The sequence below is a fragment of the Molossus molossus genome, unplaced genomic scaffold (assembly GCF_014108415.1).
Source record: "Molossus molossus isolate mMolMol1 unplaced genomic scaffold, mMolMol1.p scaffold_m16_p_19, whole genome shotgun sequence".
Taxonomy (NCBI): domain Eukaryota; kingdom Metazoa; phylum Chordata; class Mammalia; order Chiroptera; family Molossidae; genus Molossus; species Molossus molossus.
The window spans coordinates 44,369,888-44,395,590 of NW_023425354.1; the positions used below are offsets into that span (position 1 = coordinate 44,369,888).

At 56.9% G+C, this 25,703-nt stretch overlaps 1 protein-coding gene across 3 annotated transcripts in view; it reads right to left on the reverse strand.

Annotated features, from left to right (window-relative positions):
• Nucleotides 1–25,058, reverse strand: part of ATP2A3 (ATPase sarcoplasmic/endoplasmic reticulum Ca2+ transporting 3) — a 36,641-nt gene extending 11,583 nt beyond the window's left edge. For 2 of the 3 annotated variants that reach the window (XM_036267755.1, XM_036267754.1), the window contains exons 1-17: nucleotides 24,777–25,058; nucleotides 15,716–15,733; nucleotides 15,368–15,450; nucleotides 13,809–13,913; nucleotides 13,505–13,643; nucleotides 13,142–13,222; nucleotides 12,967–13,052; nucleotides 10,534–10,998; nucleotides 8,854–8,942; nucleotides 8,580–8,682; nucleotides 6,975–7,106; nucleotides 6,468–6,593; nucleotides 5,230–5,448; nucleotides 4,783–5,118; nucleotides 2,036–2,256; nucleotides 982–1,184; nucleotides 311–396 (exon numbers count right to left, since the gene is read on the reverse strand). In XM_036267755.1, coding sequence (XP_036123648.1) covers nucleotides 311–396; nucleotides 982–1,184; nucleotides 2,036–2,256; nucleotides 4,783–5,118; nucleotides 5,230–5,448; nucleotides 6,468–6,593; nucleotides 6,975–7,106; nucleotides 8,580–8,682; nucleotides 8,854–8,942; nucleotides 10,534–10,998; nucleotides 12,967–13,052; nucleotides 13,142–13,222; nucleotides 13,505–13,643; nucleotides 13,809–13,913; nucleotides 15,368–15,450; nucleotides 15,716–15,733; nucleotides 24,777–24,894 — 2,610 coding nt within the window. In that variant the 5' untranslated portion in view covers nucleotides 24,895–25,058. Of the gene's footprint in view, nucleotides 1–310; nucleotides 397–981; nucleotides 1,185–2,035; nucleotides 2,257–4,782; nucleotides 5,119–5,229; nucleotides 5,449–6,467; nucleotides 6,594–6,974; nucleotides 7,107–8,579; nucleotides 8,683–8,853; nucleotides 8,943–10,533; nucleotides 10,999–12,966; nucleotides 13,053–13,141; nucleotides 13,223–13,504; nucleotides 13,644–13,808; nucleotides 13,914–15,367; nucleotides 15,451–15,715; nucleotides 15,734–23,979; nucleotides 24,052–24,776 lie in introns of those variants that run through there. The other variant, XM_036267756.1, reaches the window with a different exon arrangement.
• Nucleotides 25,059–25,703: the final 645 nt, after the last annotated feature.

A 25,703-nucleotide genomic window follows, 5' to 3' on the forward strand; every position in this document is an offset into this window, starting at 1 on the left:
CATATTTCTGAGCCTTCAATGTTTTGGGGGTTCCACAATAAAGCTAAGACACTTGTGGGCGGTTATGCCCCATGGTCCCCCTAACTAAATGACTGGGAAAGGGGCAGCCTCTTGTCTGGGCTGCTCTCTCTGGGTTTCCTGTGGCCTTTGAGCTTGGCTCCTCAGCGGTGAATGTCTGTGTGGATGGGGGTGGGGAGGGATAACCGTGGGCCAACCATGGGGTCCTGGACCCCTTTCCCCTGAAACTCCAGCTCGGCTGTGAGTTCTCCCTCAGGAAGCGCCCACCAGACTCCCGGCGCCACATGCTCACCAGCTGGTAGAAGGTGATGTGAGGTCCCTCGGCGTCATACAGGAACCACCAGGTGGCGGCAGCCACTGTGGCCAAACCCACGTACACTGCAGAGAGGGCGGGAGGGAACCAGCTGTACAGGGCAGCTGGTTTTCTGCACCCTAGTAACTCCCTGAACTTCTGTCAGGGAGCCGCTATATGCTTTCCCATAGGCTATATGCTCTGTAGGCACCTACCCTCAGTGCCAGGGGTGGGCCCTGATTGGCAATCAGCATGGCACACCCCTGGCCACAGTGACTGGCTAAGCGATAAGCAGGTGACCCAATCTGGGCCGATGAGAACAGGCTGAGACTGCTGTCATACTACTGAGGGAGTGGAAGGATAACAGGCTCTTTCTTCTGTTGAATTTCGGGGTGTAATGGAGTAAGCACGAGGGCTGGAGCTGCAACGGCCATTCTGCCACCACAGAGGCACCTGCCTGAGAACAGAGCTGAGGCAGAGCCAAAACATGCCAGTGCTACTACCGTCTGAGGCTTGCATCCAGCCATGCCTGAGGCACGCTCTCGTTCTTCCGTTAGAGGATCCCAGTCTCTTTTGGCACAAGCCAGGCCGAGTCATACTGTCTGCAGTTTGCAAGCCTAACTGATACAGGGTCTTGGGAAACTCCTGAAACGCTGAGGTCCCCTGCTTACCTCCAATAGCCAGGTATCGAAAGAAGAGCCAGCCACTGATGAGGGCCTCGCGAGGGTTCCGGGGCAGCTTCTCCATGATGTCCAGGTCTGGAGGGTTGAAGCCCAGGGCCGTGGCAGGTAGGCCATCGGTCACCAGGTTCACCCAGAGCAGCTGCACAGGGATCAGGGCTTCGGGCAGGCCCAGAATTGCCGTGAGGAAGATGCTGCAAACAGAGTCAGAGGCTCCAGGTCCCGCTCTCCTCAGCGGCCCGGCCTCGCTCTGCTAGTTCTGATGTGTGTGCACGAGTGAGAGGTGTGTGTACACAGCTCTGCCTCCTACTGGGCCCCCAGAGGCCCCCAGTCCCAGCTCTGGAGCCTGGACATATTTGCCCTTTAGGCCTCTCCCGTTTAGGACATCATCCTCTTTAGGGCATACACATGTGGACAGTGCCTGCCCAGTCATATAGTCATATACACATTTGTTCACAGACATGAGCAAAAACCTAGCACAGGCCACACAACCCCACAAACACAAGCCATCACCTATACACTTGCCCCACGTGCAGAGATGCAGAATCCACGTGTCCAGGCAACATGTGCTCACCACTCCCCACAGCCACCTCTCACACACGAACCTGAGTGTGCACACAATTACACACCTGCACAAATCCTCTGTGCTTGTACTTAGGCCCAAAGACGCAGCAGAACACACGTGCACACATGTACATACATTTCTCACTCAGGCACACACACTATGTGTGCACACTACATGGACACGCAAATGCATTACTGTCCAAAGGCGGGGCTAGTCTTCCCATCTTGCATGACTCTGAAAGTGGAAGGTTAGGGCTGGAGGGGTGGTAGAGGACTTTTCAGGTACCTCCGCGGGGGCGGGGTACACCAGGGCCTTGAGAGTGACTAGGTGTCTCCGCCCTGGAACACCCTGTAAGGCTCTAGCCAGGGCATATCACATGTCCCTTCATCCCTACAGCCCCATCCCAGGAATAGGCATTCCCTGGTCTCAGGGGCGCAGAGCTGGTCCCGAGGGCTGGGAAGAGGTAATGCAGGGCCTCACCAGACAACCTCGCCGACATTGGAGGAGATGAGGTAGCGGATGAATTGCTTCATGTTGCTGTAGATGGCCCGGCCCTCCTCCACCGCAGCCACGATGGAGGCAAAGTTGTCGTCCGACAGTACCATCTCTGCTGCCGACTTGGCCACGGCTGTGCCGGAGCCCATGGCAATGCCGATCTCTGCTTTCTTCAGGGCTGGGGCGTCGTTCACCCCATCTCCAGTCTGGAGGCCAGGTTAGGTGGGTTCACACCTGAGAAAGTTCCCTTTACCTCCCAACTCCCCTCAACTCAGCCTATCCCCACGCTTAGGGGATGTCCCCAAGAGAGCGGACAGCTGGACAGAACAAATGGTGTGGTCATGAGCTTAGAAACTGGGCTGGGGATGAGACTAAAGGGAGGGGAATTTGTGCAGACAAGGACAGAGTGGGGGAGCAGATCAGGTTTAAGGTCAGAGAAGACGGTGAGGTGGGGATGGCACGAGGGTGGGTCAATGATGAGAGCAGGGTTGAAGTTTTGTCTGAATGTGGGGCAGAAGATAAAATTTAGATTAAGCGCAAAGTTAAGGTCAGCAATGAGGTCAAGGTTGTGGCCCAGTCACGGATCAGGTAAGTATTGTAGTCAAGATGAAGGTTGGAGCCAAGGTGAAGGTCAGGGTCAAAACTGGACTGAGGCTCAAGGTTAAAAATTAGATTAAGGTAGAGGTCAAATCAAAGTCAGAGGCCAAAGCAAGGCTATAGTCCATGTCAGGAGTGTTGTCATGGTCGAAGCTGGAGTTCAGGCAAGTCAAGATTGGAACCAGATCAAAATTGAGGTCAGTATAAAGTGTTGGGTTAGGGGAATCAAGATCAGTGTAGGGATCAGGTCAGGGTCCAAGTCAAAAGTAGAACTCACATCATGGTTGAGCAAAAAGTAAAGACTCAGATTAAGATGGTCAAGGTCAAGGTCAGGGACCTTCTTTGTGAAGGTCAAAATAAGGTCAAGAACAAGGTTTCAGGTAATCAAGTCAAGGTTAGCACCCAGTTCATTATCCAGGTCCAGGCTGAGCCACAGGTCAGGATTAAGGTGAAGGTAAAGGACAGGGTTAGGCTGGAGATCAAAATTAATAACAGAGGCCAGGTCAGGGGTCAGGTCTAGGTCAAAAGCAAGATCAGTGTTGATGAACAGGTCAGCAATCAAGAATGAGACAAAACAAAAACTGGGCCCAAACCAAATGTCCATCCACAGGAGAATGAATAAACGGTGGCATACCCACCAAACAATTAAAAAAGCAATCATCACCCAGCCAGTGTGGCTCAGTGGCTGAGCATTGACCCCTGCACCAACAGGTCGCCGTTTTGATTCCTGGTCAGGGCACACGCCCAGCTTGTGGGCCAAACCCCCAGTAGGGGGGCATGTAGGAGGCGACCAAACAATGTTATCTCTCACTGATGTTTCTTTCTCTCTCTCCCTCTCTCTTCTCTCTCTAAAACCAATAAAGAAAAAAAGTTTTTTAAAAAGCAACCATCTATGGATACTCGCAGCAACATGGATAAATCTCAAACAAAAGAAGCCAGACACAAAAGAGAACATACTGTCTGATCCCATTCATATGCAAATCTAAGACAGGCAGAACTATCTTTGGTGGGAAAATCAGTACAGCAGTTACCTGTTGTGGGAGAGGCCTTAGGGGCAGGAGCCGGAGGGATTATCATGATTTGATAGTAATGGTCTTTATTTTATTTTTTTAAAGTTGGCTGAATTTTAACAATTTTTAATTATTTTTTTTTCTTCATTGATTTTAGAGAGAGAGGATGAGAGAGGGAGAGTTAGAAACATTGATCAGAGAGAACATCAACTGGCTGCCTCCTGCCCCTTACTGGGGATCAGGCCCACAACCTGGGCATGTGCCCTGACTGGGAATCAAACTGGCGACCTCTTGGTGCATGGGTCGACGCTCAACCACTGAGCCACAATGGCCGGGCAATGCTCCTTATTTTAATAAGGGTTTGGATGACACAGGTGTGTCATTTGTCAGACACCATCAAATGAATGGCATGCTTAAGGGAAAAAAATAAAACCACAAACACTGCTCTCTAGAGTATGCATTCTAAAGTCTGTGTGGCTGAAGTCTACCAACTGCTACAACTTCAAAATGCATTTAAGAAAAGATGGATTGCCCAGCCGGCATGGCTCAGTGGTCGAGCATCGACCCATGCACCAAGAGGTCGCCAGTTCGATTCCTGGTCAGGGCACATGCCCAGGTTGTGGGCCTAATCTCCAGTGGGGGCATGCAGGAGGCAGCCAATCAATGTTCTCTCTCATCGATGTTTCTATCTCCCTCTCCCTCTCCCTCTCCCTCAAAACAATCAATCAAAAAAATTTTTTAAAAAAGATGGATTGCCCTGGCTGGTTTGGCTCAGAGGTTGGAGCATAGGCCTGCAGACCAGAGAGTCCTGGGTTCGGTTTCCACTAGGGGCATGTACCAAAAAAAAAAAAAAAGAAAAGGCGGATTAAGGATGGACAGATGGATAGGTCTATGATAAAGCAATTACAACAATCTAGAATGGTGCAGAATCTAGATGGTGGATATATGGGTTCTCACTATAAAATTATTTTAATTTCTCTTGTGTTTGAAATTTTTTTGTAATAAAATAGCGGAAATAGTAAGAAGGAAACAGAAGCTGGGGTTCACGGTTGCTCTTTCCAAGCCCTGTGGCGAGTGCTCCCCAAGTCCTCCCACCTCGCCTGGGCTCCCGCCGTGGGGCCTCACCATGGCTGTGATCTCGTTGAAGGACTGTAGGTTCTCCACGATGCGCGACTTGTGCGCGGGCTCTACACGGGCAAAGCAGCGGGCCGTGCGGCAGGCATGGCGCTGCTGCTCGGGGCTGAGGTCGTCGAATTCCCGGCCTGTGTAGGCCTTGCCCACCACATCCTCTGTGTCCTTGAAGATGCCAAGCCGACGGCAGATAGCCACAGCCGTGCCTTTGTTGTCCCCGGTGATCATGACCACACGGATGCCTGCCTGGTGGCAGCGTGCGATGCAGGCAGCCACCTCAGGCCTCGGGGGGTCTAGCATGCCCACGCAGCCCACGAAAGTCAGGTCCGTCTGCAGGGAGGGGGTAGATGCCAGTGGGGCCTGGGCCCGTTTCCACTTGCTGCCTGCCCAGCTCCTGCAGGCTCACACACGCTCCCGGCCCTGGGCCTGCCTGGCACCCACCTCGTACTGGACAAACTTGCTGCAGTCATCTAGTTTCATGTCTTCCTTCCTCGGGGGTGCATCCCGGGTGGCCAGTGCCAGACAGCGCAGCGTGTCTGAGCCTGAGCCCCAATCCCGGATCTTGGCTAGAATCTGCTCCCTGGAGGTGGTGTTCAGGGGTACTGTTCGGCTCCCCACTCGGACTGAGGTACAGCGTTCGATTACACTCTCAGGAGCCCCCTGTGGCATGGGGGAGGGGCAACTCCGTCAGTCAGGACCCCTCTCTTCCCTCCTGACCAATTGAGAAAACTGAGGCCCAGATACAGGGGAAGGCCACCCAAGGGGACACACAGCAAGGCAAGGACCCGAATCCATTCTTTGATAGCTCAGAGTGGGAACCAAGTGCCCTCTTACCCCGTGAGAAAACCCAAAGGGACTGGGGGGTGGGTCTTGGCCACTGGGGGTGGCCCCCCACAGGCCCTGCCTCCCTGCCAGCCCAGTGCTACTGGGATCCTAATTCTGTGAGGGCTCAGCAGCAGGAGGCAAGCTGGGCCCTGCCTGGGCACCAGAAAGAGCCATGCCGAGGGTGTGGTGGGTGTGGCTCTGGGCCAGTGGTCTTGGGGTGGCAGGATCCTCAGAGACCTCGAGGTTTCACCTTGGACCTCACCTCACCCCTAGGAATAGCCTCTGAACATTCCACCGGTGCCTTCTCTTTTCCCCAAAAGGCACTGCTGTTTGCAAAGCAGCCCAAGCTCCCTTTCATCGTACCGGAGCCTTTCATTTCTAAAGGGGCAAGACCACCACTGCAGGGTGAAGTCAGGGCTGGGAATTCTACTTCAGGTTCCAAAGCAGCGACAGAGGTGCTGTGGACAGGGGTCTGGATGGGGCTGGTTCCTTCCCTCTCTGGGAAGGAGCACAAAGCACCAAAGACAGGTACCAACCACCTCAACACCCCCAGTCGGGGGCAAAGGGCTTGTGACACCACAGAGGAGCATGGGGGGATCCCCGGGTCACATGGCAGGCAGTGCCTCTCAGCTCAGAGCTGGGACCATGGCAAGGGGCAGGCCTCAGCTGCTGTCCCTGGCTTTATCTGCACCAAGTCTGATTCCTGCTCCCAGAACCCCAGGCAGGCTGACCACCCTCGTTCTAGATTCACTGCTTTGACCCTGGGCCTCACACCTCCCTTAGTCTCCCACAGCTGCGAGACCAGGAATCCCTCCCCCCCATGCAGAGGCCCAGGCCAGCCAGGCAGCTCCCACCTTCACAAACATCTTGCTGCCCTGAGCCGCCAGGCCGGGGCGGGTAGGCGTGCAGTACACTGACATAGACTTCCGGTCACGGGAGAATTCCAGGGTGAATTCCTTCCGCATTAGCTGACTGATGACCTGGGGGGACGACCAGGTGGGTCAGGGTGTGAGGGGCAGAGCCAGTGACTCCCACTGCTTTCTCACCAGCTGCTCAGCCCCACAGCGAGCCTCTTGCTATGGTGGGGTGGCGTCTCTCCTCCCCTGACCCTCCGTTTGAGGCTTCCACCTCCGTCTCCAGCCCCAGAAATGCCGGGTTGCCATGCTGTGCGTTTCCCAGCTCTAAGTCTTTGACCACCAGCCTTTTCCTCTCGTCTTCCCAGCCAAGTATTACTAGGATCTGAGGGCCTTCCTTCTCCCGGAAGCCTCTCCAGGCTTCGTGCTCCTCTCTCCCTTCTCCAAATGCCCCAGAAGGCCCAGCAGGGGCCTGTAGCCTAAGCCCCGAGCCCCAACGCTGCTCACTGCGTTGCAGGCGCCAGCTCGCTCCACGCGGGATAGGTCCTGCAGGTCTGTGTCGAACACGTTCATCTTCTCCACCAGGCAGGTCAGGGCCGTCTCTGTGGCCTCTCCTACCTTCTCATACACACCCTTGGCCTAGAAGGGCCAGAGTACAGGGAATGAGGGGAAGGGTGGACCCCAGAGGGGCTCCCAGCCTCACCGCTCACTCACTCCCTGCCCCCTGCAGCTCCCTCTGCCAGTTACCTGTAACCTCTTTTTTTTTTTTTTTCTTTATTGATTTTAGAGTGAAAGGAAGGGAGAGGGAGAGAGAGGTAGAAACATTGATGGATGAGAGAGAATATCAACTGGCCGCCTCCTGCATGCCCCCCCACTGGGGATTTAGCCCACAACCTGGGCATGTGCCCTGACCGGGAATCGAACTGGCAACCTCTTGATGCATGAGTCGACGCTCAATCACTGAGCCACACCGGCCAGTTACCTGTAATCTCTTTTGCACTGGACCTGTGGGTCCTTCCCAGCCCAGCTAACCTGGGGTCTGAGTGGGGTCTGGCACGGATGCTTCCCTTCCTTTCCGACCCTCCCTTCTCCAACACCAACGGTCATGCACCCTCCCTGCCCTCTGCCTCACTCTGCTGGCTCCTTCTCAGCCACCTTCCCCAGATGCCTTTCTCTTTCTGAATCCTGCTCCTTCCCTCCCACCTTCTCTCCCCGAGGCCTCATTTCTCCTTGGGGCCTCACGTGCCCCCTGCCTCCACCACCTTTCACGTGCTCACGAATGCCAGTGCCCAGCCGGCTGAGACCTCTCCTGACGTCCAATCCCACCTGTCCAATTGCTGCCTGTTGGACTCTGTTCTCTGGGTCCCTCAGGTCAACCAATTTGCCACTTCAATGTCAGTCCCAACCAGGAGAGTGATCAGAAGCCACCCCGACCTCCACCCTTTTTTCCATGTAGTCAGTTACCAAGGCCTAGGATTTGGGCTCCTAAGTCTCTCTCCGACCCATGCCTTTCCCATCTTCCTGAGGCTCCAGCCAGCATCTCTCCGGCCTGGATGACCACATGGGGCTCCCTGGCTCCAGTCCTGCCCTGTCTGTCCTGTCTCCACACAGAAGCCTGGGTAATCATTGTAAATGTAAATCTGACCATGACGCTCCCTCGTTGAAAACCCTTCCGTGGCTGTGCACCGGCCTCGGCTTGGCTTGGGCCTGACTTGGCATGACCCAGACAGGAGCAGCCTTCTGCATGCCCCATCCCACCGCTCCAGCCCCAGGGAAGAGCATTCTACGCCTAAATCACATCAGGCTGTTAAGGGCGGTTGGCCTTTTCTGGGCTGTACCTTTTGCTTTAAACGCCCTCCCTAGTCCTGCGCTGCAAGCACCCCTGGCCCTTCAGCCTTTTTCGTTACATTTCTCCACAGTCCAGGGGCCCAGGGCAGGGTTCCAAATCCAGTCCAGAAAGAAGGAGGGGAGGTGGGGGAGGGGCAGTGCGCCTGGCGTGTGTGGCACTCCAAAAGGGCAGGTACTACAAATTCTGGGAACTTTGAGAGCCGCAGAAGGGTCTGTCCTGGAGCTTGGATACAAGGGAGATCATAAAAGGGAGTAGGGGCCCACCTCGTTGTAGTCCAGTGCGGAGTCGTTGCACAGGGCACAGATGGTCGCCAGCTCCACCAGCCCATCGAACTGTCCGCAGCGCACACGCTGCTCTCCCTGCAGCCTGAGGAACCGGGCGGTCAGTGCAAGGGCCTTGGCCCCGCCTCTGGGATGTGCCCAGCCTTTTGGCCCCGCCCCCGGGAGACCTCACCAATAGATAACCCTCAGAGCTATCGTACGTAGCCCCGCCCACCAGAAAACCCCTCCCACCCGCGCCCCCTCACCCAGCACTCACACTTCGCCCTCCGGGGTATACGTGGTGCCCGAGATGGTGAACTCGTGCAAACGGCATGCTCCAGCTTCTGCTTCAGCTACCACGAACATCTGGGGATGGGGCGCACAGGTGCATGCTGAGATGGGCCCTCACCTCCCTCCTCCCTAGGCAGCCAGTCTGAGTAAAGCCTGACCCCAGGTCGGGGTCCTGTGGGCCCCCACTGGAGCCACCAGCCCTACTCCTACAGGCTCACGAGTGCAGTGCAGTGTAAGAGTCCAGAGTTCAGGCTGGGGCCAGACCCCTCTGCTCCGCCCCGGTGTGTCCAGTTCTGACTTGTCCCCTGAGGGGGTTATAGCAGACTCTTCTATGTTCTGGGGGCAGCTCCGAGCTTGACAGTCCTAAGCTGCGGCAGTCCTTGCCCATCTTGCAGTGTGACCCCTGGCTGAGCATCTGAGCCCGTTTCTCCACTGGTAACTTGGAAAGAAAGTGGGATCAGTGCCTAGCTGCCCCACTTTTCCCTTCAAGGGGATGAGTTCCTGGCTTCCAAGGAAGGAAACCCACAGGTCCCTCCTGCCCAAAAGGGTCCATGAACAGTGAACTGTGCCCAAAGGGCCTGCTGGGTCATCTAGCCCCAGCCTGTGCATCTCACAGATGGGGGCTCTCCCTCCCAGGGCAGCCCGTTTGCTGTCTGTCGGTGAACTGTGCCAGGGAAACAGTTCTTGCTGCACATTCCCAAACCAATGGCCAGCTCAGCACCCAGCAGGTGCTCAATAAATGTCGCTTCTTCTACATTCTCGTCCCTGCTCCCGGGGGCAGCCCTCCAGCCAGCGCAGCCCCTAAGAAGTCAGGTTTCTCAGCTCATGATCCAGCACGTAAGACCACTACAACTCCCCTATCCTGTGCTTTTCCGTCAAGGACCACTCTGTTGAAATGAAGTCCTACGGGGATTTTAGCAGGTCACAGGCTGCGGAGCCTTCAAGCTGCTGGCTCACCTCCCCCGCGGCAGCCTCTGATGAGCTTCTATGGGGTTTTGAGGTCTCAGACACAGAGCCTGGGTTTCCAAGGCCCAGTGGGCAGAATGTGGGAGCAGGGGTGAGATAGGAGCCATGGAGGCACCTGAGACGGGCGGGAAATCCAAAACCTTCACCATCACCTCACCCCTCTGCCCTCTGGGCCTGCTGAGAGTCCCAGCCAGAATCCCTGGAGCATGTGGGCAGCAGGCCCGGGATCTGGGATCGAGTACCAGGGAATGAATAATTCCTGCCCTGGCTCTTCCCGGTCACTGGAGCTGGCGTATCTTATGACAGGCACTGGCCACAGAAAGTAATGGTAGAGCAGAAGAGAACCTGGGTCCAGGCCAGCTTGGCTCAGGTGCCTTCAGGCTGTACTTGACCCAGTCCTTATGGTTACTGGGCAGGGCTCACACACCCAAACTTCAGATGAGGAAGCATGTTCACAGAGATGCAATGACCTGCCAGGGCCCTACAGTGACCCACAAGTCCTAGTGACACATGTCCAGCCAGATTTTGCTGCTCTGCCCCATGAAAACCTGAGTGTGTTCCCCACCACGGGGCATCCTACAGGTTCTCTCCTCCATCTTCAGCCAAAAAGGAGCCAGGGAGCAACCCAGAGAGGGAACCCAGCCTGCTGAGCATCACAGAGCAACAGCAGTGGGGCCCCAAGCTGGCCATGGACACTCACCCGGCAGACAGACATCTGATTGGTGGTGAGCGTGCCCGTCTTGTCAGAGCAGATGACCGAGGTGCAGCCCAGGGTCTCCACAGAGGGCAGACTCCGCACAATGGCGTTCTTGCGTGCCATGCGCCGTGTGCCCAGCGCCAGGCATGTAGTGATGACAGCCGGGAGGCCCTCGGGGATGGCGGCCACAGCCAGGGCCACGGCAATCTTGAAGTAGTACACGGCGCCTCGCAGCCAGGAGCCGCCGTGCACCGGGTCGGCAAAGTGGCCAATGTTGATGACCCACACAGCCACACAGATCACGGAGATGGCACGGGACAGCTGTCGCCCAAACTCATCCAGTTTCTGCTGCAGTGGCGTCCGCTCTGGCTCCACGGCTGCCATCTGGCTCCGGATCTTACCCAGCTCAGTGTGCAGGCCCGTGGCCACTGCCACACCCACTGCCTTGCCCGATGCAATGTTGGTGCCCTGGCCGAGGGATGAGGGAAGCTGTTTAACACCCGGGCAAGGGCCCAGGACCCTGACTCCTCAGGCCAGGGTAGGGCTCTTATTCCCTGCTTGGCTCTTTTTCTCCATGTCACTTAGTGCTCCTGGACTCACGCAGCTATGTGGTGAGTTACTGCTGTCACCCCATGATAGCGTCAGCTCTATGAGGGCAGGGACTTGGTTCAGCGCCAACTCCCCAGTGCCTAGCTTGGGGCCTGGCATGAAGGAAGTACCAGGCCAATACTGACAGTAAATCAACCAGCACAGCATAGCACCAACCCATCAAAATACGATCCATAGACAACAATGGGCCACGCAGGATTGGGAGTGTGATTCCAGGTAAACCACATGTAAATATTTATGGAAGAATCCAGAAAACTTGACCTTAAGTCCATCCATTCCCAAGGCCCCAGGAAAGTCCTGGGCAGCCAGGACTTTAAGGGCCAGTGTAAGGGTCAGCCAACCTTGAGCTTCCAAGTCCTCTTCTGAAAAATGGTCCCAAAGAATCCCTAGACACAGCTTCTCCGGGAGGCTAATGACTCAGTACCCCTTCAGACAGGTGCACTGTGCTGAGGCTGCAGTGGGGGGTGCTGGTGGCAGCTCAGCTTCTCTTCCACCCTGAGCAATGCAGCTCTTGCCCCGGGGCAGGCCCCTTGGCTAGGGAAACGACTTGCAGTTAGCCAGAGCATCCTCCTTAAGCCCTGGCCAGTTTGGCTCAGGTCTGCCTGCGGTCCGGAGAGACCCGGGTTCGGTTCCCGCTAGGGGCATGTACCTCGGTTGCAGTTTGTCCCCGGCCCTCGTGCGGGTGGCAGCCACTCGATGTGTCCCTTCACATCGATGTTTCTCTCTCTCTCTCTCTCTCCCTCCTGCTCTATCTGAACAAAAAATGGAAAAATGTCCTCGAGTGAGGATGAAAAAAAAAAAAAAAAGCTCCTTAGTTGCCTGGCCAGTGTGGCCCAGTGGTTGAGCGTCGACCCATGCACCATGAGGTCACCAGTTCGATTCCCGGTCAGGGCACGTGCCCAGGTCGTGGACTCAGTCCCCAGTGGGGGGCATGCAGGAGGTGGCCAATCGATGTTCTCTCTCATCGATGTTTCTCTCTCTCTCTCCCTCTCTATTCCCCTTTCTCTCTCTCTCTCCCTTCCTCTCTCTCTCTCTAACATCAATAAAGAAAAAAAGAATTTAAAAACTCCTAGTCACAGCTGCTGACTCCTGAGCATGCCCTTAGAGTTCCCTCCCCCCCAAGGCTTCCCTGCACCTAGGCAGGGTGCTGTCCTCCCGAAGAGCTCTGGGTGAATCTTGTTATCTCCATTTCTGTTCACTTCTAGGGAGTTTCTCTAGACCATTCGAACCTGGTGCTCTGGGCCACTGTCCACGGACCTGAGCCATCCTGTGGCTTCCGTGCTCGGCTTCAGCTGTTCCCAGGCAGCCTGTGCACGTCACCAGTCCAGTCCCGCTGAGGCCCCCGGGGCTGATCACTCCCGCCAGGGGGGCCTGGTTTTCTCATAGGAGAAATGGACTATTCCCGCCATCCTCCACCACTTTAGTAACCCTCTCCCCTCTAGAAGATTCTCTGTTGCATGACTACAGGCAAATCTGCCCTCTTCAGATTAAGGCAGGATAAGCCTCGCAGGTAAGAGGAATAGTTCTGGAGTCAGGATGTCTAAATTCGCATCCCAGCTCTGCCATTCGCTAGCTGTGTGACCTTGGGCCACTTACTTAACATCTCTGTGCCTGTTTTCTTGCTGGAAAATGCAGAGAGCAAAGGTATTGTGAAGATTAAATAAACTAATACAGGCACAGCCTTCAATAAACACAAGCTATTATTTTACTATGAATTTGTATATCTTGTCACTAATCATTGAGGTTCTTCCCTGTAGGGCTTTCAGTAATTCACCTAAATGCGATTGTTTTCATGATCATTGTCCAGACAAAGGCCCAAGGACTTACAGAAAATAGCATATTCTTCTTGTCCTGGTTCACAGCTCTGGGATCTGGGATGGCATCTGTGTGCTTGGTCACGGACACGGATTCACCTGGTCATGGAATCAGAAATAAGCAGCCCCATGTGAAAACACCCCCATCCCCTGACCCAGCCCCCACTCAGCACAGCCTTGGGCCTCACCTGTCAGTATGGACTGGTCCACTCTCAGCGTGGTGGACTTGATCTCAATGAGGCGCAGGTCAGCAGGCACCTTGTCTCCCACTGCAGAGACGGAATGGCGTGGCTGAGTGTGGGTTTGGTCACCCCTGCCCCTCAGGTTCCTGGAAAGCCAGGAAGGCTCCTGGGAACCAAGGCTGGGCTGGGAGGCAGGGCCCTAAGCTGTGATTCCTCAGGCGTCCCTGTCCCCTGGACTTGGTCTCACCTATTCAACAGGGTTTGGGCCAAAGAGCTTCGGAGAGATCTCCATATACAGCCATAAAGATGGGGGCACAGAGAGGGATGGGCTCACCAGCATCACGGTGACAGGAAGAGGCCCCTAATTACCTGCCACTTCCACGATGTCTCCAGGCACGATGTCCCGTGCGCGGATCCTCTGCACACCGGTTCGGTCGGAGCGGATCACCTTGCCCATCTCAGGCTCATACTCCTTCAGGGCCTCGATGGCGCTCTCGGCGTTGCGTTCCTGAAGAACACGAGGCAGGCGGCGGTCTGTGCCTGCTGGCCCCCGGAGGCCGTCCTCTCAGAGTGACACGCTTGGGGCTTGGGACGGAGCTGGGAGCAGGACCTGCAGGATCCTAGCCCCAGGCAGATCACACCCAGCAGCCCAGCCCCACCCCATGTTGCCCACCTGCCACACGCCCACGACTGCATTGGCCACAAGGATCAGCATGATGACCAGGGGCTCCACAAAGGCTGTCGTGGTCTCCTCACCCTCCTCGAACCACGCCAGGACCTGCAGGATCAAAGCTGGTGAATTTGGGCTATGCTGTGGGCCAGGGTCTTCTCGCCAATCCCTCTGTACCCGGGGGCAAGATACCCCTGGGAAGCCCTGGGCTGGGAGAGGGTTGCTCTGAGAAGGCCTTGGCTGTGGACATCCAGCCTCTGCAGGTAGCGACCACCACAGCCTGACTCCCACCCGCCAGCCTTCGGGATGTGGGGCGGTTGTACCGCTGACAGCTGTATCACTGTCTGCCTGGCTGTGGTTTCCCGAGGGCGGCGCCCAGGCCACCAGCAGCAGCAGCATCACCTGGGAACTTGTTAGAGCTGCGATGCTCGGGGTCCACCCCAGACTTCCTGAGTCAGACACTCAAGGGTGGGGCCCAGCTGCTCCAGCCGCAGGCTCACACTGGAAGTCCGATGGCCAGAGAAAGAGGATTCCCACCAGAGCCCCGGCTTGAAGGCAGGAGACCCGGTTCAAGTCTCATTCCCTCCTCTGGGCCTCACTGGGTGCTTGTGGCCGCTGCAGTGCCTCAGTGTGCCCATCTGTACCAGCACCCTTTCGGCTCAGCCGTTTTGGGATAGACGTTTTTCTCCGTAAGGGTCCTCGGTTTCCACAAGGACAGTGAGTGGCCAAAAGGGCCAGACACAGCTGGCTGGAGGGGAAGAGTCCGTCCCGCCCAGGGTCACTGCTGCCCCTCCACTCGAAGTCACCAAGACAAGGTCTCCCCCAGGGCCTGCTGGGTGCCAGAAGGGTGGGGTGGGGGTGGGGAGAGCAGGAATCCCGTCCACCCTCAAGACAGTCATTTGCCTCCATTACCCTTGGGTCTCTGCGGCTCGGTCCCCGATGAATCACTGTCCCCCTTCTCACCGCTCCACCCTGGCCCCACGGCCCTGCGGGTCCAGGAGGGGTCCAGGCAGCGGGAATGGGGCAAGAGCAAAGGGAGCAGCAGCCGCGAGGAGGCTGCAAGAGGTTAGGCCTGAAGTCTTCTGAGGGCACAGGGAGCCACAGAAGGGGCTCTCGACCGGGGGGATGTTGTTTCCTGGGGACATTTGGTGACCTCTGGAGACTCGCTTGTCAACACTGGGGGTACCACTGGCATCTGGTGGGTGGAGGCCAGGGCTGCTGCTAAATATTCTACAGGGCACAGAACAGCCCCCACCCAAAGAATCATCTAGTCCACAGTCGCAGTGGTGCTGAGGTTGAGAAAGCCGGTGCTAAACGGGAGGGGTCAGGGTCAGACCCTCTGACAGCCAGGGAGGGGCAGATGAGAGTGGGGTCCAGGAGGGGGGCCATGAGGGCTCACAAGAGAAGCTGCCACTGAGCAGGGCAGGGGTGGGCAGGGGCCCAGGGATGCCAGCAGCCGACAGGACAGCCCTGTGTCCAGAGCCTGGGGCTCTGAGCTCTGCCCCAGCCTGGCTTTCCCCTCCCACCGGCTGCCTGATGCTGCAGGACGGGGCCCCACTTACAAAGGAGACCAGGGCGGCCAGCAGCAGGATGCGCACCAGCAGGTCCTCGAACTGCTCCAGCACCAGCTCCCATAGGGATTTCCCTGGGAATGGGAACATGGTGTGAGGCCTGGGCCCCTGACCCGCTGACCCGCCCCCAGTCAGGGCTGGGACAGCCTTGGAGACCACCTGGCCTACTTCCTCCCTGCCATGCAAAGAGGAGAAGCTGAGGCCCTGAGAGGCACAGGTGGGCGATGCTCGGGGGCTCAGTAGGGCCTCACTCTGTCAGGGAGGGAGGACACACGTGACAGTGAATGGCCCAAGGATGTCACCCAGTGGCCTTGCAGCCCACCCCGGCGCGGGCCTCACCTTCCTCGGTCGGGAGCTCTGCGGGGTCCAGCCGCCGTGGGAGCCATGAAGAGACAAGAGAAGATCGGGTTAAGCAGTGGAGCCTCGGAGGTTCTGACAGCCCCTCCCCCGGTGCCTAACTGGACCCTCACAATGGTCTGGATGCCCCCAGCTCTCTGAAGTGACCGCATGGATGGTCTGAGCCCGGATGTTTCCACCCCACCCCTCTGCGGGTGAGGAAGGTCTGATGTGGCCTGGCTCACCTTAGGACAAGCCCAGAGCCAGGGGAGCCCTAAGACCCTCCGGTCTAGCCCCTTCCCCACTGCACAGAGGGGAAACTGAGCAAACTGGATATGGGACCCCGAGGTCACACAGCAAGTCGGTAGCTGCCCTGCATGGCTCCTCCTCAGATGGCTGCCCAGTCCTGTTCGATGTCCCCACCCTCCCCCCTCAAATTTCGAACATCGGCAGCCGCCTCTGACACACCCGCTCCTCCAGGACCACCAGGACGAGGTCTGCAGCACAGCCAGCCTCTGAGGCCCACCCCAGGCCGGCTCTCTCCTCCTCCTCCTCCTCCTCCTCCTCCTTTGTGACACAGGTCCTTGCACTGAGTACCTGCCAGTCACTCTTTCCTATGGAAGCTCTCTCCCAGTGCACCTGTTTGGAAGGTCTGGGTTCTACACCTGGCAGCTAAACCATAAGGAGTATCAGGCAGCCCCCTGGGCTGCAGGAATCCAGGAGGGAAAGATATAACCTAAAAATACACTTTCTAGCGTTTTCGCCAAAGTCCTATTTTAGGCAACGGCTGACATTTTCCGTGGAAAATGTAATCTCCAGTGTCCTGCATTGAGATTAAAATCAAACAGACTTTTTCCTTCTGATCTATTTAGCCGAAGTGAACAGGAAAGGCTGGGGGGAGGGCTAGGCTGGTTTCTGGGCCAATTCTCCAGTGCAGCAGGTAGGGTCCTTGTGAGGTCACCTCAGCCACGCTCCACTCAGCACAGAGCAGCGCCAAGCCCAGGGCACACACCAGCCCGCTCCTGCTGGGCTCTGCCCAGGAGACTCCCAAACCCTTCACCGCGCGGGTATCTGCAGGGTTCCGGACCTGAGGGAGCTTTATAAGTCTCACCCGAACCCCCTGCTAGCTCCCTCCCCCCGCCCCCTATCAGGCACATAGCACCTAGGCCACCATGTTCCTCGGGGCACTTTTTTCTGGGCAGGGGCAAGGCCTGGGGTTGGGAAGCATGTCATGGGCAACATACCAGCTTAAGCTACCTTCTCCCTGCCTCCTATTTCTCTAGCCTTCCGGGTGGGCCTCCCCTTCCGCTCTCTGACCCACAAGCTGACCCAGGACCCACTCTTTGGTGGTCATTATGCTGTTCCCCAAAGAGAGCAGGTCCTCGAATAACACTTCGTCCAATGTGGTTTCCTTATAACACTGATGAGATGCCACAGGCACTTAACCCATTTCTAGCATTAGCCTCCGATGAAATTTTGTTTTTGTATGGTGTTCGGTCAGTTTCAAGAACCTATCGACATTAGGTGAGAACTTACAGTACTTCTGATTCTCCCGCCTTGTAGGCACATAGTAGGATGGCACTTCCCAGCCCCCATGTGACTGGAAAAGCAGGGCCTGTGTCAGTTCCAGGGGGTCACACTGAACTGCTGGTGAGACACACTTCTGAGGATGGAAGTGTCCAGTAGCGGCACTGTCCCCCGCAGCAGCCACAAGCCACAGGCAGCTACTGAACACTGGCTAGTGTGACTGAGCAGCTACATTGTAAATTCTACTCAATTTTCATTCACTTACGTGTAAATAGCCACACGAGGCTAGTGGCTGGCTGCCGCTTTGGACAGCCCAGGTCAGGAGCTCTCTGTCCCTCTGCTACAGAAACCAGCAGCCTATGAGATGGTGCCTGGTCTGTGAGCCTAAGTCACAGAGTGTAGGAGACACGCAGTCCCCAGGTGACATACATATATACAGAGTGAGTGAGAATGACCTCCATTGTTTTAAGCCATTGAGATTTGGGGGTTGTTATAGCAGCACAGCCTAGCTGATGCTGACTGATACCCCCTTATCCCCAAACCTGACTTCTACCACAAGGCTCCCCTTCCACCCACTGTCCCTGGGGGAGGCCCAGCCAGCCATGAGGTCATAGCATACAACCTGCCCATCCTGTACATGCGCATACATGACCTTCTGTCCTGCCTGAGCAGCTGGCTCCCCATGGGGCTCTGATCCTCATTTGGAAGATGGGGGTCCACCCTACCCTGAAGGGCTGTTGTGAAGATTACCATTAATATTAATAAGAGCCCAGCCGGTGTGGCTCAGTGATTGAGTGTCGACCCATGCACCAAGAGGTCGCCAGTTCAATTCCCAGTTAAGGCACATGCCCAGGTTGTGGGCCCGATCCCCAGTGGGGGACATGCAGGAGGTGGCCAATCGATGTTCTCTCTCATCGATGTTTCTATCTCTCTCTCCCTCTCCCTTCCTCTCTCTCTAAAATCAATAAAGAAAAAAAATTTGAAGAAAACAAAAGAGCCCCATTTACTCAGCACCTACTGTGTACCAAGCAGCGCACCAGGTGCTTTACCTCCATTATCTCCACAGGCAAACGGGAAGGCCTTGCGTGCTGAGCACAGGAGATGCGCTCCTGGATAAACTACAGCAGACTCGTTAGTGTTGAGTGTGCCTGATGCCATGCTAATTCCCCAGGCACATTACTCTCCTGTGATTCTCAAGCAACCTGAGAAGGAGCATACAATTATTATTCCCATTTTACAGAGTAGACAACTGAAGCCCAGAGAGGTTGTGTGACTAGTTCATGGTCACACAGTGGGGAAGTGGAAGTGGCAAGGAGGGTTTTGCGATCAGGCAGTCTGGCTCTCGACCTCCTGCTCAGGACCTCCGGCACTAACTCTTAGACTGTCCTGCCTTCCCACCCTGGTCCCTCTGCCTCCCCCAGCCAAGGTCACCTGAAAAACGTGGTGGCCCTGTCCTGATTGTTGGGCTGGATGCTCTCATGCCATCGACTGGCTCATCCCTCTACTGTGGCCCCAGAGCCGCCAGCCAAAACCATCCCTGTCCAAAGGCTCTGCTGTCCTTGCAGGGGCTGGCTGGGGGTTACTAGGCCCTGCCAGCTCGGCCCTGGTCTGCTTCAAACTCCAATCCTGCCAAACCCTAGATGACAAATTCTCCTCCCACGTGACCGAGCCCTAGGGCTGTGGAGCACCCTCCCAGCCCCTCCCCAGGCACCCCTGCAAGATGCTGGTCCCCCACTTGCTATCTGCATGTAGGAAGGGAGAGGGCTGAGCCAGTTCCCCTTCAAATGGTGGCCCTGGGCTCTCAGCAGTGCAGATGCCCATCCGTTACATGGGGAGAATGCCCCAGCCTGCCCACCGCGCGGTGCCATCCCGGGCTGCACAGGCAGAGGCAGTGACAGAAGGTGCTGCTCCCTCACAGGACCGGCTGGGCCAGACCAGGTGCAGGCAGCCCCACTGTTCTGGAACAGTAGGCCTCAGGACCTCTCACTAATGACCTCTCCCAGCTGACCTCTGCTCTGGGTCACTGTTGCCAGACTGAGCCGGCCCATGCCCACAGATGCCTGATGTGGGGCTGGCCGGTGGGGGTGGGGGTGGAGCGGTGGGAGTTAGTCCATGGGTCCTGAGGGGCAAAAGAGGATGTGATTAGAGAAGCTTCAGAGTTAGGGCAAGAAGTCTGGTCCAGAGGGCTTGAGTTCAAATCCTGTTCTATCTTTTGGTAGTTCTGTGACCCTCCGGCCTCAGTTTCCTCATCTGCAAAATGGAGAAGGTTGCAGTAATTACCTCAAAGGGTGGTGTGAAGATTAAATGGCATGCTATGCATAAAACACTTAGAATATGCACAGCACACAGTACATGTTCAAGAAACATTAGCCATAACACTAGACATTGGAGTGGAAGCTCCCTGACAGGTAGGACTGTAAGTACAATGTCCCTAGCACCTGGGTGTGTAGGTGCTCAATAAAAATCTATAACTGAATGAATGACCATGTCTCTACCTGGCTTATAGACCTTCTGTGGCTCTCCCTGGCCTGCAGAATAAAGAACAACCTTAGCATGGTCGTCAGGGCCTTCCTGGATCTGCCCCAGCGCGCCCTTCCAGAATCACTCCTGTACCTGAGAATCCAGCCGTCCACCTGCCAGCCAAGCGAGGCACCTCAGGACTGACACCTCCTCCCCTGGTTTTCCCCCTCCGAGATTTTTGCTGCGGCCATTCCTGCTGTGTGGGATACCTTCCCCCACCTCCTCATCTAAACCCCAGCCTCCCAGGAAGGCTCCCAGGGGCAAAGCCCCCACCCCCGACCACCCTGCCCTCACCAGTCTTCAGTATGGGGGCTGCCCCACCTGACGGGAGCACCTTCAGGGCAGGGAGGATCTGAGTCACTGCTGCGTCCACACAGAGCTTTGCAGAATTGTTTACTCAGTTGCCAACAGTCCAGAGCCTGGGAGAAGATGGTACGGGGCCAGGGCTGCCCCCAGGATCGAAGCACCACCTGCTCCCCTAATTCCCTCGTCTTGACTCCTTCCTTCTCACAACATTTGAAACTGGTATTTCAGCTTCTAAATGTCAGTTCCAGCCGGGAGAGGCAAGTGCTCACCAAGGTCTTCCTCAAAGGTAAATTTACAAAGCAATTAAATTGTCACTTGCAGAATAAAGGAGAGGCCCTACCTGGGCAGCCCCGCCCAGCCCACCTGGCTCTGCCTGGGTCTCCAGGGTCCACCTAGAGTGGACAGCCTGGCCCCACGCTGCAGGGGGCCTTGGGAAGCATGTCCTACTCCATGGGGCCCAGTCGGCCTGGCTGATCTGTGCTAAAGTACGGGGCAGAGGCTTTGCTCAGCAGGAGTGTGCCAGCTGCGCTGTGGGCAGACCTGACCCTGCTTGGGGAGGGGGATTCTGGGGGCAGGCCTGATGCCATCCCTGCGAGGGGCTGCTGAGTTTGCCCAACAAGGGCATGAAAACCAGAGTGAAGCCTGAACGACCTGGAACTTCCAAATCCTGCAGACGAGCCACAGCCCCGCAGATCCGAGAGTCATTTCACACCCGCAAGGCCCTGAGGGGGTCTCAGGGTCCCACCTCTGCTCTGTGGAGGACAGGGAGGCCAAGGAGGGACAACTCAGATCTCCCCCTCCTCCTTCCTGCCTGGCTCCACTCCTGGCCTGGCTCCTGTGGGCTTCCCCAGAGTTCCAGCGGCCACCTGGGGCCTGTGCTAAGGGCAGGAGATAAGGCCACAGCTGACACTGTTGGCAGGGATCGAAACCAGACTATCCCTTCCACCTGGCAGCCCTGGGCCGACACACCCACTGCACAGATGGGCTGCCAGGCCCCGGAGGTTGGTTCCAGCCCCCAACACAGTCCCCCCTCTAGCTTCCCTGAAAAGAGACCACCCCTGGAGACCTCCCGGGATCTCTCCTGACTCCCACATCATGGGCTTTCCAGGGCCCTTGGGTGTTGGCCCGATTAACAGGGCATGCCCGACCAGTCCTGCCTCCTGCCTTGGCCCATGTCCAGCAAAGGTGATGGGCAGCCCGTCCACAGACATAAGGAAACCCTAAATATTGGGGCGGGGGGATGCCCAACCTGACTCGGAAGCAGCGAAATGTGAAGTAAAACCACGAGAGGACACTTTTCCATCAGACTGGCACAGATGAAAACGTCCACTAGCACAATGCCTTGCTGAGATGCTGGAAGCAGGCAGGCCAGCTGGGGTAACTCTGTGCATAGAGAACAATGTAGCAGCAGCTGTCAGAAGTTAAATACAGGCGCCTTTTGACCCAGCAACTCCACTTCTAGGAATTTATCCTTTGGCGATACTCGCAAATGTGCGAAATGACACGGGGCCAAGGATATGCCTTGTGTGACTGCAGAGTCTGCAAACGACCCAAGCGCCCATCAAAAGCCGGGTGAAGAAGTGCTGGAACAGCCACACGATGACACCCCGCAAAGACACCAGGAAGCCCTAGGAAGCTGCATGTGGCACCATCTCTGAGACGAACTGTCTTGTGGGAAGCAGGGGCGAAACAGCACTAGCAATCCACTCTCTTGTGTCAAAAAGATCACAGATCACAGATCCAGATGTGTACATGTACAGAAATGTACTGGGAAGGAGACACAAGATACAGGGACACTGGGAGTTTGTGGTGGAGGACAGGGCTGGGGAGAATGTACTGGATACCCTTTTTACCCTTTGAATGTTGCCCTGTGTGCACATTTTTTTTTTTATTCAAAAAATAAACTTAAAGGATGTAGAACTCCCCCCCCCCCCGCCCCCCAGGCTGAGTTCTGGGCAGCTCTGCGACCTGCAGAGAAAGGCAGGCTCACAACAGGAGCTGGGCAAGGAGTCTCCCACTCACTGTCCGGTTGGGACCGCAGAGAACACAGCTCTAGGCTGTGGTTGGGACAGGCGGTATTTTGTGTGTATGGGGACTCCTGGCTAGTATACTACTAATGGCACAGCTGAGGCCTCCTCCCCCAGCTCTGAGGTGGAAGGGCAGGATCCCTCAGACCCTGCCTCCTACTGACAGAATTTGCAAACTTTAGGACTTAAGCAAATGACTTCTTGTGGTTTCCAGCGCTAACGACCTTGCAGGTGCATAGATTCCTGGGGTTGGGGGGACACTAGTCTCTGGGGTGTTCCCCTCCACCTGCAGGTCCAGCCCACCTCACCACCCAGCTTCTGGCTAGAAGCCAGGCCCAGCCTCTTCTGCTATAAGGAGGGATGGTTTGCTGTGCATGAACACTTACAAACTACGACAAGACACGGGGAAGAAACTGAGGCACAGAAAGGCAAAATCGTATCCAGGATCACACAGCTACGAAGGGGCAGAGCTAAGGGCCTAACTCCCATCAGCCCACCTTCGAGACGTGGCAGTAAAGACCGCAGGTCGCCTATGCCTCCTCCTCAGAGGGAGCTGGTGCTTTCTCTCACCTCACCACTTCCAGAGCCCCGCAGTGCTTCCGAGGAAAAGCCATCAGTGACCCGAGAGAGAGAGCCCTCTGGGGCTCCACAGGGGCAGGGGGCAAAGCCCGAATAGCTCCTACCTAGCTGGTCCCAACTCCTAGCACAGGCACCAACGCCAGGGTCCCAGAGCCTATGGAAACTGTGACCCTCTGTACAGTCAGCTCCACAACTGGCTCTGTGACCTTGGGCAAGTGGTCTAACCTCCTGGTACCTCAGTTATCTCCTCTGTAACACAGGGGTGACAATAGTTGTTTTCAGGAAGAAACAAGAGATGAAAAGTGCTACGAACCGTGCCTGGCCCTTAGTGCTCAGTGAACATTAGCTTTTATATTACTACTGTCAAAACACAGAGGAACCAGGGGAGCCATGAACAGCCCCCCAGATTTTCCTAATGCACATAACCTGATGCACCCCACCTCATGGACATCCATCTCTGTGGATCCACACACCATACCAACATCCTTGTCCATCACTTCACAGATACTCAGTGGCCAGAGCACCTTGCCCAGACTAAAGAGCATAGGGGAAAACCTGGGACTCCCTCCTTCCCAGTCAGCCCCCCTTCTGCAAGACCAACACAGACATGGGGGCCAGAAAGGAGAAAGTGGTGGCCAGGGTCATGCAGGACAGAATCTGTGTGATTCTGGAAGCAGAGCCAGGGGCTGGGTCTCCAGTTTCCCTTGGGAATCAGGACTCCAAGCTGGAGGCCACAGCAGCACAGAAGAGGCTGTGGACCCCCCGACCTGCTGCCCTGACCCTCACCTCCACCCCGGGGTCAGGGAACAGGCCCTGCTGCCCTGCTGATCTGCAACGCACCCTCCCTGCCAAGTCACTAATGGGGGATATTAAATAATATTTATCTCCCTAGTTCCTCCCACAGCGCAACTAAATATAGCAAGTAATTTTTTTGAAAAAGGATTTCTGCTCCAGAAAGATAATATTTATATAAGAGGTGGTTTTTATAAACCAATACAAAACCCAAAGCTCCTTTTCTGACAGCTCTTCTTAATTTTCAGCCAGTTGGGAGCAATGAGACACTCAGGCCAGAGCACCCTCCCCTCTGTCTGGCTGGGACCCTGAAAGGGTGAGGCCCCACGTCCTGAAAGACTCAAGTACAAGCTGTACTTTGGGGATGGAGGAGACATTTCTATCTGGACCTCTAACACTCTGCGGGTGGACCAAGGGGGTGGAAAGTCCTGCCTGGAAGCCACTTGGGGTGGGGACCTCTACACCTTCCACCCTCACAAGGCCTCCAAACGGGCTAGGAAAGCACCTGGGCAGTACCTGGCACTTGCTGTGCCTTTTGGCAGATGGAGAATCCCACACTCCTTTGAAGACGAGGACGAATGATACCTCTCTCACACAGACAGCAACAGCTGAAGGCTCCCTTCCTGCCCAGAGATGGACGGGCAGGCACCTCTCTGGGTCATCCAGGGGTGAAAGACCTCCAGGCAACTCCCTGAGTCTTGAATCTACCTTCCCCAGGGGGGTGGGTCTCGCCTCAGCAGTTCAAAGCCCCCACCGACTCCCGCCAGCCACATCCGCCTCGGGTTGCAGAAAAGAGGAAGACCTGGGGGTGGGGGTGGGGCACCAAGGCCGCCAGCTGACAAGCTGCACCTTCTGGGCGTTTTATTGAACCCTCGAGGGAGACCCTCGGGGACAGCTGGGAGGCTGCCCCCCGCCAGCCGATCTCTGTGTGTGCACCTGCACGATACGGGTGGGTTGCAGTGCGGCGCGGGGGATCCGTCGTGGGAATGGGGTAAGGCTTGCAACGGCGGATGCGGCCGGGGTGGAGGTGGGATGTCTGGAAGGTCTGTACAGGTCCCTGGGGCTGGAGGGAGGGGGACCGGGAGGGGGAGCCTGGCGTCCGGTCTCGGAACCCGGAACCTGCCCACCCCACCACCCGCAGCGAAGGTGGCCGCGCACCCCAGGAGCATCTGCAGAGGTTTCCGGAGCCCTTGCTTCCTGCCGCCCGCCAGAGTCGAGAGCTGGGGCGGGTGGGGGTGCTCCGCGGCCGGGGGCTGCGGGGAAACAGACTGCGTGGCGCGCCCCCGCCGCCCCCGCCCGGCCCGCGCGCTCACCGTTGGGGCCGTAGCGCTCCCGCGCGCTGGTCACCTGCGCCGGGCTCAGGCCGCCCTCGGCGGTCACCGAGAAGTGGCGCAGCACGTCGGCGGCCGGGAGCAGGTGCGCCGCCTCCATGCCGCCCGCCCGGCAGTCTGCGCCGTCGGCACCGTCGAGGCCGCCTCTACGCGGGGCTACTGCGCGGGGCAAACGGGGCTCCGGCCCAGGCGGGCGCCGCTCAAGGCCATGTCCGCACTGGGACCTTCCCCGACGGCAGTGACAGCGGTGGCCAAGGCCCGCGCCAGGATGCTGCGCCCCGGACTCCCTCCCCGGGGCGGGGCGGCGCGGGGCCCGCCCCCGCACTCACACCCCTTCCGGCCGCCCTCGGAGCCCGCCGCCCCGCCCCCGCAGCGCCCCGGGGCTCAGAGGCCCGGCCGCCCGCCCATTCTGCAGAAGGGCGAACTGAGGCCGCCTGCGGAGAGCGCGCCAAGCGTGTGGAAGCCAAGGGCCCGTGGCCTGGAGGGGCCTTGGCCCCTGTCCGCGGACTTTGGAGTGCTTCCTGGGCCGAGAGCCGGATGGGCTTCGGGGCATGGGGTCTCTGGGCTGCCTTCTTCTGAGCCCTTGGCCTCCTGGGACGTTGCCAAACGGAGTTGTCCTCAGAGGGCCTTCCTATCCCCAACTTGGATTCTGCAGACTCTAGCTCTGGAGGGAACCCAGAAGGCCTGTGAAAAAGCCTGTCTCCTCCGGAGATTACTTGATGTTTTCTATATTTGATGTTTGTGTTTTCTTTATTCTTTTCCAAATGTTCAGTGATTAGCACTTATCCTTCATACAAGCAGAACCTCTAACAATGAACCAGTATATAAGAAAGTAAACCAGTCTTGTTACCTTAGCCGGACACCCTCACCCCAGCAGGAAATGTAACTGCCGGGGTGGGGGTGGGGCTC